The sequence below is a fragment of the Engystomops pustulosus genome, chromosome 9 (genome assembly GCF_040894005.1).
Source record: "Engystomops pustulosus chromosome 9, aEngPut4.maternal, whole genome shotgun sequence".
NCBI lineage: Eukaryota > Metazoa > Chordata > Amphibia > Anura > Leptodactylidae > Engystomops > Engystomops pustulosus.
In genome coordinates, this window is record NC_092419.1 from 6,922,258 (window position 1) to 6,941,078 (window position 18,821).

The 18,821-nt window shown below is 46.9% G+C and overlaps 1 protein-coding gene across 3 annotated transcripts in view; it reads right to left on the reverse strand.

The window, feature by feature from the left end:
• Window positions 1-922: 922 nt before the first annotated feature.
• Window positions 923-18,821, reverse strand: part of LOC140076864 (atypical kinase COQ8B, mitochondrial-like) — a 47,435-nt gene continuing 29,536 nt past the window's right edge. For all 3 annotated transcript variants that reach the window (XM_072123621.1, XM_072123620.1, XM_072123622.1), the window contains exons 6-16: window positions 18,654-18,731; window positions 16,757-16,876; window positions 15,910-15,995; window positions 15,684-15,824; window positions 14,265-14,346; window positions 13,972-14,065; window positions 13,114-13,255; window positions 11,491-11,598; window positions 9,561-9,626; window positions 9,374-9,460; window positions 923-3,042 (exon numbers count right to left, since the gene is read on the reverse strand). In XM_072123621.1, the coding sequence (XP_071979722.1) occupies window positions 2,737-3,042; window positions 9,374-9,460; window positions 9,561-9,626; window positions 11,491-11,598; window positions 13,114-13,255; window positions 13,972-14,065; window positions 14,265-14,346; window positions 15,684-15,824; window positions 15,910-15,995; window positions 16,757-16,876; window positions 18,654-18,731 (1,310 nt within the window). In that variant the 3' untranslated portion in view covers window positions 923-2,736. The remainder of the gene's footprint in view (window positions 3,043-9,373; window positions 9,461-9,560; window positions 9,627-11,490; window positions 11,599-13,113; window positions 13,256-13,971; window positions 14,066-14,264; window positions 14,347-15,683; window positions 15,825-15,909; window positions 15,996-16,756; window positions 16,877-18,653; window positions 18,732-18,821) is intronic.

Sequence of the window (18,821 nt, forward strand, 5' to 3'; positions counted from 1 at the left end):
CTCATATAGTGGCCTCCTGTCCTCCTCCATCTCCTCTCATATAGTGGCCTCCTGTCCTCCTCCATCTCCTCTCATATAGTGGCCTCCCGTCCTCCTCCATCTCCCCTCTCATATAGTGGGCTCCCGTCCTCCTCCATCTCCTCTCTCATATAGTGGCCTCCCGTCCTCCTCCATCTCCCCTCTCATATAGTGGGCTCCCGTCCTCCTCCATCTCCTCTCTCATATAGTGGGCTCCCGTCCTCCTCCATCTCCCCTCTCATATAGTGGTCTCCCGTCCTCCTCCATCTCCCCTCAGTCCCATCCTCCCCTGTTGTTGGGTATTTAAAAAAAAAAAAAAAAAAAAAAAAGTGCTACTTACTTTTGCGGCGTTCCTCCACAGTCCTGTTTCCTCTTCTCCCCGAAGCTGTGAGATCACAGGGGCGGAGCCATCTCCACACATTTCTTCGATAGAGCATAGCAGAGATGGGTGGAGGCAGCAGGCCCTGATCCCGCCTCTTGGCGGCTACTCTGCATCTCTAGTGTATCGGGGCGTGGACCAGGAGGTGGGAGAACCTGGGGCAGTGAGGGACAGCACGGGACATTGTCCCAACCATCCGAGAGAGCACTCAAAATCCGGGACGGTTGGGAGCTATGGAATACACCAGGGTTGAATTATATCTGTGAAATACTTTGTTTTATTTTGTTATCCCGAGTATAATTAAGGAGGGTTCCTCATGGGATTATAGGCATCCATTATTTTACCTTAGAGGTGTTTCAGGCGGGAAAATAATTTCCCTCCTAAGGGCTCATTCACACCTCCGCAACGGTGGCTGTGATCTGGTGATACGAGGAATTACAACAGAGAAAATTCTCTTTTTGCAAACAGTTTCTAGCTGAACAACCCTCTCACTATCTAAACATAAAAAACAAAAAAAACAAAAGATGGCCGTCTGTATAAATTATTTAATAGATGTACATTCACATTCCACACAACATGTGACCTCCTTTGGTGAAGACAATCCTAATTCCACGTGAAGATGTGCGGTTATCTGAACCACAAATGGCAGCAAGGACAAACAAGAAACTTAAAATACAAGTAAAACCTGAAGAAATTGTCCAATATTCCTGGATCTTGGCTCGTAATGTAACTCACAGACCCCCACGCTACGGTTGTGAAATGGGACAACAGAGGGGTAAATTTTAGGAGACTGGAAGATGTGACGCTGTAAGTTACCAGTATGATAACTTATTCCAAATATATACTCAAATTTTGTTCCCATAGCTGGAGTTGTTTTAAAGGGAACCTGTCAGGTGGATTTGGGCCACTTACCCAGCTAAAGCTCCGCTGTAAACCTGTTACTTTGTAACCCAAATTTTCCTGTTACCTAGAGATCAGTCTATTAAGGATCATCAGAGCCATCTCTGGTACTCTCTGTGCCCTTATGTTTAGTTAATGAAGGCAACATAGTACAGACAGACTTTATGCGCTGTAGGTACTACGTCGGCTTCATTGACTCACCGTCTAGGTGGCGAGAGCTTAAGACCAAGCCAAGTATAATTCTATTGTGTTAGGTAGAGAATAGACAGACTACAATTTGGGACACGTTTAGTCATTGAAGCCAACATAGTACAATCAGACTTTACGTGCTGTAGGTACTACGTCGGCTTCATTGACTCAACGCCTAGGTGGCGAGAGCTCTGGACCAAGGCGAGTATAATTCTATTGTGTTACGGAGAGAATAAATAGACTGCGATTTGGGACACTAAACCACTAGTCTATAAGGATGTGTGGGCGAAGGTAACGTTCCACATTGCCTCCAGACAGGTTCAACAGTTCCAAAAGAATTCTGCATGTAGAGTCTATATCTTAAATATGTTCATTTCTGAGAATGTGTGTACATATTTTTGTGAGTTTCCTATAAACCCGGCCAGGGATTAGCGGTCCTTTGACGGTACTAGAAGAAGCTTTGCACAATGCCAACCAGGGGCGGCACCAGCAGCTGAGGACGTGGGTGATGAGAGGTCCGCAGCGCCAGCGTGGCATCAATCTCCGACAGGGAGGAGCCCCACACAATCCATTTACTTTCCTTAATCTTCATCGTATATTCTGGCTAAAGAAACAGAAGCTGTGATCTGGATTTCTGGAGACCTCTCGGTGCCTGGACCCGGTGACCTATTTTACATTGTTCCCAAATTCTTCCCGTCAACAGGGGAAAAAAAAATTTCACAGGGAATCCTATCTCCCCGGACAAGGAGGCAGCTTCAAAAGACACTGAAGAGCGGATTAAGCGATTAATTAAAACGTTCCCAATGACAAGTCAATGAAAGTCAATCCACGATTTTGGACAAGTTTTTCGAGAGACGAGGGCCAACGACACAGACCAAGGAGCCCAAAGAATAAAAATGTAAAAAAAACAGGATTGTCTCATCTGAACGGCTCAAGATACGGATCAGAGAAAGAGGTCGATTCCCAGGAGGGAACCTCCCTAAGTAGGATGGACCCCACGGAGAGCAGATCTTTAATCCTCCCCTATCAATGGGCAAACTCCACTATAGACCACAATAATCCAAAAAAATAATAAAATAAACCCACACACATTACAAAAACCACAATCGCCCTCATCATTTAAGCCACAAAACTGGCGGGTCACTGAATAACATACGTATGAGCAGTGAAATGACATTGACTTTACCAGTCGATGGGTAATAAAAGGCTAAAAATAAAAAAAATCTAAAAGTAACAATGATGGGACTGGATTAATCGGCTGTTGGCTTGGGCTCCTCTCGCCCTCGTTGTGCCCAGTATTGGCGGTACGTGCCATCGAAGAGGTCTTTACAAGGGATGACCGCCCTAAGTTTGGCACAGATAAGGAAAGAGCCGGCCATCTTGCGGTGCAGGGAGTAGGTCTCCTCGGGCGGAGGGGCGAGTCTATGTTTTAGCATGACAGGGATAAGGTCATGGATCCTTTTTGTGGTGTTTTGGGTGCCGAAATTGAACGGCTTCTCTGCGGCAAAAGCTTCTCCGAGAATCATCACGGCGTCTATGTGAGCCTCTTCAAACACCTGATGAAGAACATAAAACACAACGGTCAAGAAAATCTGATGCCACCAAATGGGCAAAGCCCAATAGTCAACTAGCACCTCCGGGCCACAGAACAAAACCCAACTCACCCACAATTCTAATACTTGTCTCACACCCAAGACGACGGCCATGTGAGCCAGGCGGGGGCCCATGTGTGCCAGGCGGGGGCCCATGTGTGCCAGGCGGGGGCCCATGTGTGCCAGGCGGGGGCCCATGTGTGCCAGGCGGGGGCCCATGTGTGCCAGGCGGGGGCCCATGTGTGCCAGGCGGGGGCCCATGTGTGCCAGGCGGGGGCCCATGTGAGCCAGGCGGGGGCCCATGTGAGCCAGGCGGGGGCCCATGTGTGCCAGGCGGGGGCCCATGTGAGCCAGGCGGGGGCCCATGTGTGCCAGGCGGGGGCCCATGTGTGCCAGGCGGGGGCCCATGTGTGCCAGGCGGGGGCCCATGTGAGCCAGGCGGGGGCCCATGTGTGCCAGGCGGGGGCCCATGTGTGCCAGGCGGGGGCCCATGTGTGCCAGGCGGGGGCCCATGTGTGCCAGGCGGGGGCCCATGTGTGCCAGGCGGGGGCCCATGTGAGCCATGTGTGTGGGGGGGGGGGGAATCAGCCAGTGACGTGAGGCCGACACACAGACATTGCCAAGAGAGAAGCTGGAAAATTCTGCTATAAAGGAAGTGGTTAAGCTGTAAAAAAAAAAAAAAAAACCTACATTTCTGGGACAGAAGAGCCGACAGCTTCCTGTACTAGAGGCAAATCCATGAATGGGGACGGGGTAGATCATCGGTCCAACCGCGCTCCCCCACCCCCCTCCGTTACACAAGAAATCCATAGGAAAGCTAAAAGGGAGAAAATCCTTTTTCCACTCTTTTTGGAGAATAAATCATGGAGTGGTATCCAGTTAGGAAAATTCCAAAAAAATATTTTTTTTAAAAAAATTACAGGCAGTCCCCCTAGTTACAGACGGACCCCAAGTTACAGACGGGCCCCCTAGTTACAGACGACCCCTAGTTACAGTCGGACCCCTCTGCCCCCTGTGACCTCTCTGGATGTTACTATAGCCCCAGGCTGCACTGATCAGCTGTAAGGTGTCTGTAATGAAGATTTATTCATAATCCTTGGTCCCATTACAGCAAAAATTTTTGAAACTCCCAATTGTCACTGGGGCAAAAAAATAAATTGTCTAGAACTACAATTATAAAATATACAGTTTCCACTTACATACAAATTCAACTTAAGAACAAACCTACGGAACCTATGTTGTATGTAACCTGGGGACTGCCTGCAACTCAAATCACCAAACCGGTCCTCTTCCTATAGGCTCCTCCTGGGACGGTCATAAGAAACTCCCTCTTATATCCAATCACCGGCTGCAACAGTGTCCCACCCCGTGCATCAGGAAAGGGATCTTTCTGTGCACCCAGAACCAAACTTTGGGTGTCATATTAAGGGAAATCCATCCGGATAATCCAGGGAAATTACATAGATCCGGGCACCGGGACTGCGGTATCTTCTTATATGTGTTATCCACGGCCTCCTTCCTGCCTTCTAACATTAACTTTTATAATAATGCTTATGAGCCTCAGGGGTTCCTGGGGAGCTACCAGAGCTGTTACACTGAGCTGCATCTTCACAGGCAGTTACACTGTGCATGAAGACCCCCACCCCTCCCACTGTGTGCAGTGAGATTACATCAGGCAGAGGGAGCAGAGACGGTAACAGCCTGTGAAGCTACAGCACAGAGGCCTCTGGTAACACCCCCACCCACCCCCTCCCCCCAGAGCATCATTTTAAAAGTTGATTTTAGAAGGAAGACTTTGGATACCAAATATAAGCAGATCCCCACAGTCACGGTGCCCGGATCTATGAGTAATGTCCCTGGTTTTTCGTGACGGATTTTGACGGGAGATTTACTTTTAAGGATAAGAATCTCCAGTTCTGTGAGTTACAGATACAAGGAGACAGAGTTGGAAATGTAAGCGGCAGATAAAGATCCAGCTCCTACCCATTCCCTGCATCTCAGATTCTGTGCGTCACAGAACCAAAAGCCCGATGGGATCTTGATAGGAGAAGCACCGCAGAGACCAAGCTGCGGGGATGTCCCTCCAGACCCTAAAGTGACTCATTTCAGGCAAAAAGTGATTCTTCTCTGCTCATGTTCACATGAATATGGAGAAACTGGGAGCAGGGTCTTAAACTTAGGAGCAGGGTCACTTAGAACCCCTGATACAGGGGGTGATACGGATCAGGATCCTCGGTGATGTTCTGATTCTAGACTTCTGACCCCCCTACACACTCCATGAGCCGTAAGCAATATCTGCAACGCACAGGGATAAAGCCTGGGGAGGGGGATGAGACGTAGACGGAGCGTCCACCGCTGAATATGCGAGTGATCCACAGATGACATGTAATCCAGTGACGCTCAGCTCAGGACTATAAGCTACAATCTACCAGGTCATCACTTTAAAAGAGACGTTCCGATCAAATCCCCCAAAAAACTCACAATGGTCCCCGGGAAACGCGAGCGCCTTGAGCGTACAACAATGAAAACATAACACAGCAATGTCCGGCGCGGTGTCTGAACACTCAGCTGTGTGGACGTTGTGTACCCTCAGGGTGGTGCAGGGACTGGATGTACAGCGCTGTATACACCGTCACCGGGCACGGACAATACTTCTGGCCATTCAGCACGGGCAGGCGGCCATCCCTCTGCTTATACCAGGGATGTTCTGTACATAGAACCCTTAAAGGGGATGACCATGGGTAGTGTGTGTGGAATCGCAACCAAGCAGCCTTCATCTCTATACAGACAAGATGCAATACCGGAAATAACCATGGTCAGGTGTGGCGCTATATTTGGGGGAAAAAAGCATTGGAGGACTACTCTCGCTTCCGAGATTGGAGGAAGTGCATGGAGGAGGGAGAGACTTAGACGTGCTGCTGCAGTGTAACAGCTTTTGAAGCAGAGGGTTTCTGTAACACACCCATACCCAGTCACGCTCATTAGGCTTGTAGTGCACGACCTCATTCCTTCTAAAATCAACTAAATTATGCTAATGCCCCAGAAGCCTTTGTGCTGTTCTACTGTCTCCTTCCCTCTGCAAGTTGCAATCTCACTGCAGAAGAGAAAAGGTTTCAGCACACAGTGAGGTAAGGAAGTGCTTCTGCACAGTGTAACAGCCTGTGAAGCTCTGGTAACACCCCCAGGAGCCCTTCTGGCTCATTAGCATAATATTAAAAGTTGATTTCAGAGGGGGGGGGGGGGGGAGTCCATGAATAACAGATATAAGAAGATTCCTACAGCCTGGATCGATGAGTAAGTGTTCCAGGTTTATCAGGATTTTGCTGGTAGATTTCCTCTTAAGGGGGGGACCATCATCTTGATATCCAGTCACAGGGTTTATCTGGAGGACTCGTCTGCAGAAATGACCGTCCTGTAAAATATGCACCATCACGTGCGGACTCTCCGCAGGGTCTCTGATGCGCATCTTTGTGTGGTTCCCCATCATGTGCCTCTCCCCCGGAGCTGATCAGAACATTTTATTACAACAACACAAAAAAGTTGAGCCCTAAAAATATCAGCAGTGGCCCCTTTAAAAGAGCAGTAACAGCCCCACATACTAAACCCCGCAGCTCAGCAAAAACATTCAGTAAAACTTCCTTAAGCCCCAAACACATCACATTCCTGTCCCTCCGCCAAGAGCCTCGTGTGTACCAGGGGCGGCCCGGCAAGAGGCAAGGTGCAGAGGGGAGCGCACGGACCATGTTACGGTTTTATATTCTCCGTGTGGGGCATTTATCAGCCCTAAAATAGTTGCAATGTCTTGTAAAGCCCCAGAATTGTGACGATTTTCCCCTTTAAGTCACCTCCCAGGCTATTGGCTATAGCCTGCGATCCTTCAAGCTGAACACTCATGGGTTAATAAGTCATGTACGCTGCACAGCCTGCCCTCCATCTACGTCAGGAGCTTCGGGATATATCCGGAGGGGCGAGGTTCCATCAAACGCCAGCGTATGGTAAATCTCTGCGTGATCCTATTCCTCCTTGTATTGCAGAAATCTGCTTGCTGTCAGTGAATGTAAACCCAAGGGCATAGCCGCCCTCCACCCCATGATTTATTACGGATCAATTGTCTCCAGGATTGTAAGACCCATTTCTGAGTAACGCAAGGGACTGCAATAATGATACAGTCCTGTATATCAGATATACAACCCCCTGACGGGTTCCCTTTAAAAGAAATCAACCATGAAAATCCATCCTGATAAACCAGGGACATTACTTATAGATCCAGGCACCGAGACTGTGGTATCTTCTTATATTTGTTATCCATGGCCTCCTTCATTCTAAAATCAACTTTAAAATTATGCTAATGGGACTGAAGGGCTCTGTAGGTGTTACCAGAGCACTCCAGGGTGAAGCTTCACAGGTTGTTACACTGTCACTGCATCGGCAGAACATAACAGCCTGTGAATCTACTGCACAAAGGGGCACTCGTACTGCCCTCAGGGGCCCTTCAGGCTCATTAGCATAATTGTAAAGGTTGATTTTAGAAGGAATGAGGCCAATTATAAGAAGATTATCACGATTTAGGTGCCTGGATCTACGCATCTTGATTTTGAGGGTAGATTTTCTTTAAGTATCCCTGGATTTTTACTTTGATATATTCATTTCAGCAGAATGTACCCGTCTTATCTCATTGAAATTCCAGGAACTGAAGCTTTCATCTCTGGGGATAATTAGCGGAGCGCAGCACAATAGGTAGGAGAGCGATGTGATGAGACATTAGGAGGCTGCTGTCTGCATTGTCATTACTGCTAAAAGCCATTTTACCATCAATATCCCAGAAACAAGAATGGCCACAACCATCCGAATCCTGGACGACGGAGCGAGAAACCCTCAGGCCGGGCCCCGTCCACCCCAGAGGTCCGATACAGGATGGATACAGCATATCCTGGCATGGTCATGGGTAACCCGTGCCAGCAGACAGGTTCCTAGGGGTAAATCCCGACCCCCCTCTGGGATCTGGGAGTCTTTATATAATGTTGGACTAAAGCCGCGTGAAAATGATTTGTTCCGCTTCATTCACAAGATTTTATTACACCAGAAAGAGGCAGCAGACAAGATGCACGGGGGGGGGGAACGAGTAAGATATCGACCACTACACAGGGAGTGCGAGACAAAATCTTACTAAAAGGAGACCCAGTGTCAGGGGTAAGACCATGCGGGCAGCAGCATCCTCCCCCCAGTTCATAGTGGAATCAAACAAAATATTGGGGAAAAAAAAAAAAAAAAATTGGGTCACCCATACACAAAAGATGGTCCGGTCACAACCAGTAGATTGTTCTCTTATGAGTATATGGGACCTTTAAATCAAATCTACCACCAGGATAAAGGATTGTAAACCAAGCACACTGACAACTGGTTTGCGCCCCCTCTGGCAGGATCCCCTCTTCTTTAAGCTTCTTATGCGTTTGTTTTTTAGAAAAAAAAAAAGATTTTGAAAAATATGCAAATGAGCCTGAGGGGCTCCAGGTTCTCAGCCTCTCAGGCTCATTTGCATAATTTTAAAAGCCCTTTTTTTGTAAAAAAAAAAAACAGGGCATAAGAAGCTAAAAGAAAAGCAGATCCTGCCAGAGAGTGAACTCACCAGTATGTCAGTGTGCTGGGTTTACAGTCCTTGATCCTGGTGGTAGATGACCTTCAAAGGTTTGTTGCAACTATGAACGATCTATGACATGTTGAGAGGTGGGTGTCCAGTAGGTTTAGACCCCGCCGATCATTCCCGTTAATGAATGGGGCAGCAGGTTGATGGATTGGACTTCCAGAGATGACCAAGTACAGGACTCGGCCATCTCCAGCAGTTCTATAGAGAATGAATGGATGGATGGATGGATGAATGAATGAATGACCGACCAGTCATCAGGGAGGAACAAGACCCCCATTCTTGGGGTTGTGGCGGGTCTCTGTGGTCGGAGCGGCTAATGCTGTATATAAGGACTACCCCTGCTATCGCTATTAGAGATCTCTATCCATGGCCGGCCTATGAGTCTCTGTGACACTAAGGCCGCCATCAGTTAATGTTACGGGAAAGGCGGTGATTGGCCACCTGAGATGGTGGCGCCCGGCGTCCGCTGATATAAAAATGTGGAGCGACACAAATCGCCAATTTTCTTGTAGCACTAAAATTACTGATTATAATATGGGATTGTTTCCAATGCACTAAAGGAGTAAAAAAGTTACATTGTATCCCTCCATCATTCTACTCCTATAGTGTATACATACATACATACATACATATACATCAGCCATAATTTACCTTCGTTTCAAATCCAGTGAGAAATTTCAGGTCTTTGGATTTCTCTAGAACTCGCCCCCTGTCTCCTTCTGCTGCGGCTTTTACCACCTGCAATGGACAGAAGACGGGGAAGTCACCAAAACATCATTAACCCCGCAAAGGAGAGAGACTCTGGAAAGTTATCTGTATCCAGACATATAAAACTCACCTCAATATAATCATCCGTAAATTTCTCATCAAATCCCCGACTGGCACCAAAGTCCAACAACATAACCTATGGAGAAGAGCGTTCCTCTATTAATTCCTGGATACAACAGCCAACTATCTGGGGTGCAAATGCATCCTAATAGTGAACCGGTCGGGAGGATTTGGGCCAAAAGGGAACCGGTCGGGAGGATTTGGGCCAAAAGGGAACCGGTCGGGAGGATTTGGGCCAAAAGGGAACCGGTCGGGAGGATTTGGGCCAAAAGGGAACCGGTCGGGAGGATTTGGGCCAAAAGGGAACCGGTCGGGAGGATTTGGGCCAAAAGGGAACCGGTCGGGAGGATTTGGGCCAAAAGGGAACCGGTCGGGAGGATTTGGGCCAAAAGGGAACCGGTCGGGAGGATTTGGGCCAAAAGGGAACCGGTCGGGAGGATTTGGGCCAAAAGGGAACCGGTCGGGAGGATTTGGGCCAAAAGGGAACCGGTCGGGAGGATTTGGGCCAAAAGGGAACCGGTCGGGAGGATTTGGGCCAAAAGGGAACCGGTCGGGAGGATTTGGGCCAAAAGGGAACCGGTCGGGAGGATTTGGGCCAAAAGGGAACCGGTCGGGAGGATTTGGGCCAAAAGGGAACCGGTCGGGAGGATTTGGGCCAAAAGGGAACCGGTCGGGAGGATTTGGGCCAAAAGGGAACCGGTCGGGAGGATTTGGGCCAAAAGGGAACCGGTCGGGAGGATTTGGGCCAAAAGGGAACCGGTCGGGAGGATTTGGGCCAAAAGGGAACCGGTCGGGAGGATTTGGGCCAAAAGGGAACCGGTCGGGAGGATTTGGGCCAAAAGGGAACCGGTCGGGAGGATTTGGGCCAAAAGGGAACCGGTCGGGAGGATTTGGGCCAAAAGGGAACCGGTCGGGAGGATTTGGGCCAAAAGGGAACCGGTCGGGAGGATTTGGGCCAAAAGGGAACCGGTCGGGAGGATTTGGGCCAAAAGGGAACCGGTCGGGAGGATTTGGGCCAAAAGGGAACCGGTCGGGAGGATTTGGGCCAAAAGGGAACCGGTCGGGAGGATTTGGGCCAAAAGGGAACCGGTCGGGAGGATTTGGGCCAACAAGTCAGCTCTTTAATCAAGATGAGCTGACAATGCTATCCTTCTATATCCGTTAGGTCACATGAACGCTGAGATTTACTAATGCGCCTTTTCAACCAACAACCAAAGATCTTTCCCTGGTCAATGCTAAAAAGCAAAGAATATTAGGACTGTAGGAGGGGACTACATCCAGGACTTGTAGTCTGTTACTATGGAGCCAATCAGATCTAATATAGGGTAAAAACAACTTTAAAAAAAAAAAAAAAAGTATGTGCCCCCCCTCCCTTTGACGATGCAGGAGAACAAAATAGAAATAAATTTGACAAAATATCTGATAAAGGGAATGTGACGCCATAATAATAAAGTAATTGCTGTCAGTTCATTTAAATGCTGCCCCATTCATTTCTATTCAGCTCCATAGAGATGAATGGGGCAGCCCAACCATGCACGACCGGCTGCATCACGGGGAGCGACCAGGGTCCAACCCCTGGTACTTGTGATCTGTGGGGGTATCATTACAGAGACCCCCCTGATGAGCGAGTTAGGGCCCAACTTGTTTTGTGGGAAAACCCCATCAAAAAAATGAGAACTGAATTTATTAGTCAAACAACTTGCTGAAGCGCCCTCTTGTGGCCGACAGTGAGAAGTATAGAGAATTTTTTTTTTTTTTAATTCTTTTTAGTACTTCTTTAAATGTGTGAAGCAATACAAATATACAAATGCTGTAAAATCATAAAGTAATTCAAAAGCAATCCAGGTAAATAAGAAATCTGAAAAATCTTTTTGGCTGTAAATTTTTTTAATCAAAACACCTAGAATCTACCACGGCTTGCCACTGCTGGTCCTTCTTACCTTGCCCATATCAGCATCGTAAAAAAAGTTGGACCAGTTGGGATCAGTCTGCATGAAGCGGAATTGAAATACCTCCTGCAGGCAGAGGCGGAGGATGTTGTAGGAGATCTGAAACGCAGAAAAACGGATGAAAGCGGAGAATCATCCACAGTGCATGGATATAACTAAACAGCAAGCCATTCCCAGTGCAGCAGAGAAGCCGAATCCCTGTGACGTGTTATTATTAACAATTCTTCATTTATATAGCGCATACAGATTACGCGGCGCTGCACAGAGTTTGCCAGATCAGTCCCTTTCCCCAATGGGGCCTACCAGTATGTTTTGGAGTGTGGGAGGAAATCTGAGGAAACCCATGCACACCATGCACCAAGAGAACATACAATCTCTTGTTGTTTGACAATGGGACTTGAATCCAGGACCCCAACGCTCCAAGGCTGTAATGCTAACCACTGAGCCACCGTGCTGCACAGCTGCAATGCTAACCACTGAGCCACCGTGCTTGTCTATGTGCCATACAGCTAAAGGAACCCGGGCTCCTGTAGACAAGGACATGATAGGAGTGGGAGCCCCATTACATACAGAAATAGAAGGACTGATTTACTCAATATCCTGCCAACTAACACAGGTCCCCATATAAATGAAGTGGTAGTCAAACATGTAAAGTAATGCAAATGCTAAGATTCAATAAGTTTTTCTTCCATGTCCATTTTGTAAGAACCAAAACTTTTTGTTTCCGCTTTCTTGAAGGGGTTGGCCACTCTTTTACATAAGTTTCCCGTGTACCTTTACAGCGTTTAGGATAATCCCTTAAATGTTCATCAAGTGATTCAGCATCCCAGATACTTGTTTTGTACTATGTGTAGACCCTCCGTGATTTTCTGTTTACGTGTCTGAACTCGGCTGAATAGGAGGAGCTGCATCAGGAGAGTATGAGTTATTCTACTCCTTTTCCTCTTCAGCTTTTCCCTGTTCTGTCCATGCTGCACTCTGCATACATATACATACACCGCTTGCAATCTCTCATTGCTCTTGGCCGTCCTTATGGCAACTGTGTCTGTCCTTTGCCCTCTGTCCTCATTGATCGCGACAGAGAGCAAAGAAGACACACAGCGGCAGATGCCATAAGGACGGCCAAGAGCAATGAGAGATTGCAAGCGATGTATGATTATGTATGCAGAGCGCAGCATGGTCAGAACAATCAAACTTCACAGAATCACGAAATGATCTAAAAAAAACATTTAATGTAAGAAGTACCATCAAAGCCTTCTAAAGCGTTATTAGCCCTAGTAATTAGAGCTTTAAAGTGGATTTCTGAGCTGAAAGGAGCAGTCAGCTCACTGTGTAATCAAAGCTCAACCTGCATTGGATGGAAACAAACCATGCGCCGCCGCTATACCGCAGCAGCGCGCCGCCGCTATACCGCAGCGGCGCGCCGCCGCTATACCGCAGCGGCGCTATACCGCAGCGCCGCTGCGACGCTATACCGCTGCGACGCACCGCCGCTATACCGCTGCGACGCTATACCGCCCATCATGATTTAGATAGGTGAATTATAGTTCAGACATAGAATAATATGTCTAATAACCAAATTCTAATCATAGACCCACATATTCTTTTTCTGACCTTGTTGCGGGTTTCCTGGTCCATCTCCTCACATTGGTCGAGGGGAACGCCAGACACCAGCTCCATAGTCAGGACTCTCTTGGTAGTGAGATCATCAATCACTTGTGGAACTATGAAGAAGGGATCGTCGCTCAGGAGATTCCTGTAAGTCACAAAGGAAACATAAGCCCTCAGTGGCTACCACACAGGGTCTATCCTGCGTCTTCTCTGTGCACTCCTGGGCAGTACACAAGTTCCCAAACAACACGTACCAGCACTGCAGGAACTTACTGCTAACCTCTCATCCAATGTTAATCCAGCCCTCTCTACACTCAATTGTTCCTCCTGCAGTCCCAGGCAACCTAGGATGTGTCCCTTTAAAATCGGATTGTAGAAAGCAAGTTCCGAGTTGCATGGGACTGCAGGAGGAGACCCGGAGTCCTGTAAGGTGCACTGTGTGCTGGTGCAACAGCCTAGGCAGTCACAGAGAGGGCTCAGATTGTCACCTCTGGCACCCGTGCCATAGGTTCACCCCCATTGGCCTGTACACTCTTTAGGGGGTCCCATTATTACCAATGGGTTGTGCATGCGTCCTGCAGCTCCATGGAACAGAATAGGAGTGTTAGAAGCGGCCAAGCACAGCGCCCACCTATCTCCATAACTCAAGACAGTATATGGGAGTGTCAGAAATGGAGTGCTGGGCCTGGCAATTTCTGACACTCACATACCATTGAACGGAGCAGCGGGACAAGAAAGGGTCCACCAATAAGCGAGAACTGGACCCATGATCGCCATGTTCTCGTGATCTGTGCGAGTGCCAGTAGCGGGACCGCCACCGATCAGCTGGTTATCACTTACATGCAACCACTGCTGTCCTACCTGAATGTCTTGGCGCAGTCGGCTTCACGTAAATAATCACATTCCCACGCCAGCTCCTTCTGGAGGACTTGGACACTGTTTTCAGGGAACAAACCTGTAAAAAATAAAATACTTTCCACCTTTACAAGAGCCGATCTCTTTTTTCATGTACAATTTAATAATTATTAATTATAATTAAGGTTGATTAAACTTTTCAATGTTGCACCCCCCCCCCTCCCCCACACACTATAAAGGTTACTAGAAGGAGTAACGGAGGATAAACACGTAACACACACATCCGGTAGACGTCTTACCGTCTGGAAGAACGACACTCAGTTTCAGAATGGACAGAAGATTCTCCACGTCGCTCTTGATGCTTTGAGCAATTCCAGGATACTGGGTAAAGAAAGAATTGTGTAAGACACAGCGTACTGCGCTTTTTATTGCATCGACAATGAGCTAAAGATAATATCCTCAATAGGTTTTGTTTAAATCCTCATTGTGGATCTCTAATCAATGTAGAACTGGTCATTCAGATGAGACTTTGGCTTAAATGAGCGTTTCCAACCAAGTCTGAGGGAACTTCTATGGCCTTCACAAAGCAATTCAAATGCAGCCAATGAGTATGTGCAAATCTGCAGGTAATTTGTAATATGTGCAAAGTGCTAAATCCGCAGCATCATACATTAGTACAATAATGCATGGGATTAATGTCAGCTCATTACACACATTGCAGAAAATATCCGAGGAGGAAATGCATTAGTTTCAATTTGCAGTAAAGTAACACATCACTTATTCCTGTGGATGTCGGAGTCGAAATCAAAATTTGCAAAATGCAAAAGTTGAACTACACCTCCTGCTGCGGCAAAACCGTGGCATTGTACACATCAGAAACAGACTGTGGTTTCTTACGCTTGTGGAACGGCTGCAGGATTATCGTGTGCGCATAGCTCATGGGGTGCCAGCTCATGGGGTGCCAGCTCATGGGGTGCCAGCTCATGGGGTGCCAGCTCATGGGGTGCCAGCTCATGGGGTGCCAGCTCATGGGGTGCCTGCGTAAGCTTTCCACAACGGTAATAGTGCAAGCATCAGAAACCAGATCATGCGTTTAACGCTGCAATTTTGCTGCAATAGTGGAAGGGATGGGTCAGAGTTCAAGTTTAGCATTGCAAAAGTTTGTGTCTGCACCGTAATCCAAAGCAATTAAATTACGTCATTTAATTGCTTCAGATCTTAAATTTTTTTAAGTGTATTATAAACCCCAAATATCACAGTTAAAGGCAACCTGTCATCAGGATTTCCCATTTTGACCTAATGACAGGTTCCCACAGGCTGTTTGAATGGAACTAAAAATGTTTTATTATGGATGGTTATTGGAAATTAGTATTAAACGGTCATGGGGGAGTCTGTGTGAGGCTTCAAGTCCCTGCGTCACCACGGCCTACCTACCTCTCCCCCATGAAGACGTGAGCCGACTCAAATCACTTGCAAATCACTGTTGGCCAACACAGTAAAGCAGTGGCGTCACACGGACACCCCTATGACTCCATCCTCTTTGCCGGCAAGACGTCTATATACTTTTATATGATTGGAACGGAGAATGTTCATTATGAAATAAGCTTTCTAATTAGCATTAAACAGCCAATGGGAACCTGCAATAAGGTGCAAGTGTGAAGTCCTGATGACAGGTTCCCTTTAGATAAGGTGAAAGCAATAAAGGCATAGCAACGCACCTGGATCTTCATCGCCACCTCGCGGCCGTCATGCAGCCTGGCAAGATGTACCTGGCCAATAGAGGCGGCTGCAAAAGGTTTATCTTCAAAATAGGACAACTTCTCCCTCCAGCCTGGGCCCAGCTCTTCCTCCAGCACTTTCTGCAGACAAAAATAAAAGTTTCCATATTTACCATCCCACTGAATTGCCACCAGACACAGGCAAGAAAGACACGACGCTCCTCACCGTCATCTGCCAGGAAGGCATAAAGTCTGCGCTCTGTCTCACCCGCTCAAAGATCTTCTGCAGCTGAGGACTAAGGAAGCTATTATCTGTAATAAGACAAAAAAATCTATAGGTTACAGCGTCTGCAAACAACCAAATAAATAATGCAGGGATGAAATCCTTCAGATATTAAAAATTAAAAGGACACGGCTGTCAAAAATAGTATTTCGGAGCTCAAGACGCCAAGTGGAGGAAATCTAAAAGCAACTTTGTAATACATTGTATTTCTATGTATCCCAATGGATGGAGTGATCATGGCGCCTCAAACTGGCTCCAGATTGTGGGTGTTACAGCCTTAATATATGGATGGCCTATCCTATAGATCGGACATTGCTAAGGCAGTGGAAAGTCCAGAGGATTCTTCACTTCTGTCTGAACCGCAGATGTGGTTTCATAGAATCCATGTTCTTGAGAATAGAAATAGGGGATACATAGTAAATTCCACCTAACCCCTTTTAAATGAGCATCTACAACATATCTATAGGAGTGGCTGATGACCTGGTTGCCCCATTCAATGATTTATGACAAGGGCAAACCACATAGAGACATCTGCTCATGCACATGATCCTCTACACTATAATCTATAGGACTTCAGCTTTTTTATGAATTTTTCCATCAATAATAACATCCCTTTAAATGCTTATGATACAAGGGCTCGCTATATATTAATTCATGCAGTTTGTGCTGAACTGTAACCCATCTGCAGTAGTTCGCCCCCTAGTGGGGGGGAGGACTACTTTACATTTTGTATAACTTGACTGTAGTGCATCTACTCTGTATTATGGACCAGTGTGAAGCATGCATTTACCTTGTATACTCAGCATCTGGCCGATCTTCAGCGCAGCCCCTCGCACTTTACACAACGTGTCCACGATTCGCTCGGCATTGGCTTCGCTCATGAAGGAGTTTGCTTCCAGGACGGTCAGGTCTGGAAAATTAATAGGAAAACAAGTGCAATCTGTAAAGTCGGAGCTTGAAAAATACATGCCATAGATGTATTAGATAAAGTTTTAGGTTTACGCCAGGATCCATGGTCTCAGACAGGACAATGAAAATAAAGCAGGAAATTTCCTCTATGCACAGGATAACATGGTGATTGGTGAGGTCCAACTGCGGGGACCACATACAACGTGAACGGGACCTCCAGCCGAACAACGGATGGAGCGTCAGGTTGAGCTGCTCCAAAATTCAACAGCTTGGGAGTGTAGGATATTGCAGAGCACAGCGCTCTGTACCTCCAGCACTCACATAGACAGTGAATGGGAGCATCAGTACAGTACTGCAATTTACAAAACTCCAATTTTACTGAAGGGAGCAGGACACATGCTCGTCCTTACACTGCATTAGTGAGAACGAGACCCCTGTTCTTCGGATTGCTGGGGGTCCAGGAGTTAGAACCTGACCAGAAAAAATTATCATCCATGACAGTTACCATTACACACTGCAACAAACGCGGTGTAGTGTATTAGGCTTTTGTCATCAGCATATGTTCCAGGCAGACTCATTATGATAGGAGTTTTATGGCCCTGGTTGAAGATTAGTGATGAATATCAGATTTCTGATCCCAGATACGATACATAATAATAATATAATGTAATCATATATAATTCCAGATCTTGGGAAAGCTGGGTTGCATGCGGCTGCTGTTCATAAACACATTACACGGAGCTCCTTGAACTGTCCAGACAGGACTAATGAACCTGGGCTAGATGACTCATACATCATCTAGTACAGTAATTGATTACTTCTGCCTGTCAGGGACAACACAATGATTACATCATTCTCAGGAGCAGCGGTAAGAGGAGAAGCGCCGAGCAGCCACAGGAGCATCAGAGCCTCATTATCATACTTATATAATTGCTTTTTCAGCAAAACCACTCAGCACAGGGATTAAACAAGATATGTTTTTGCATCAGTGTAACTACAGCATTCTCAAGGTCTGTTTGGTTCATAATGGATGAAAACAAATGATAGATTTCCTTTAAGATATCGGAAAGATCTGCCCCTGCATATTTCCCTGAAGCATCTCTAGAATTGCTGCAGAAACTTTCTGCAACAATGTAAACCCTAAAGAGCCCATCACGCACATCTCCTGTCAGAGGCCACTTGTCACATCAGACCGATGGTGGTTGTTTCACAAAAGAAGCAAGGTCAAAGGTTGAAGGTCAGTAGAAGTTGCGGAGGGTCATCAGCTTTCTTACAGGAAATCCACCATCAAATCCAATCATGAGAAACCAGGGACATTATTCATAGACCCGTGACTGCGGTAACCTTCTTACAGTATATTTGTTATCCATTGCCTCCTTCCTTCTAAAAATCAACTCTTTAAATTATGCTAATGAGTCAGCCAGAAGGACGCTGAGGCGTTAAAAGAGCCCCTTCGTGCTGTAGCTTCACAGGCTGTTACACTATGGAGGAGCACTTTCCCCTTCCAACAGTCTGTGAAGCTGAAGCATGGAAGGTACTAGTAACGCCCCCCAGAGTGCATCTGGCTCATTACCATCATTATAAAAGTTGATTTTCAGGAAGGAAGGAGGCCGTGGATAACAGATATAATAAGATACCACAGTCCCGGTGCCTGGGTCTAGGAGTAACGTCCCTGATTGATCACATTAGATTTTGATAGTAGATTTCCCTGCTAGAACCATTAGGAATCCTGATCCCTATAATGAGAGAATACGTGGGCCCAGCCGCTCATCGCTCACCTCCCGACTTCTTCTCTCTGTTCAGAGACTGTTTAGCCGCTTCTGTCAGTGCTCCGATCCCCAGACTCACAGCCAGGCCTGACGTGCAGGGCGAAATAATTAGTCAACATCTTCAAAAATCACAAAATCTCAAAAAAAAAACCCCATAAATTAATATGAAAGTAAGAA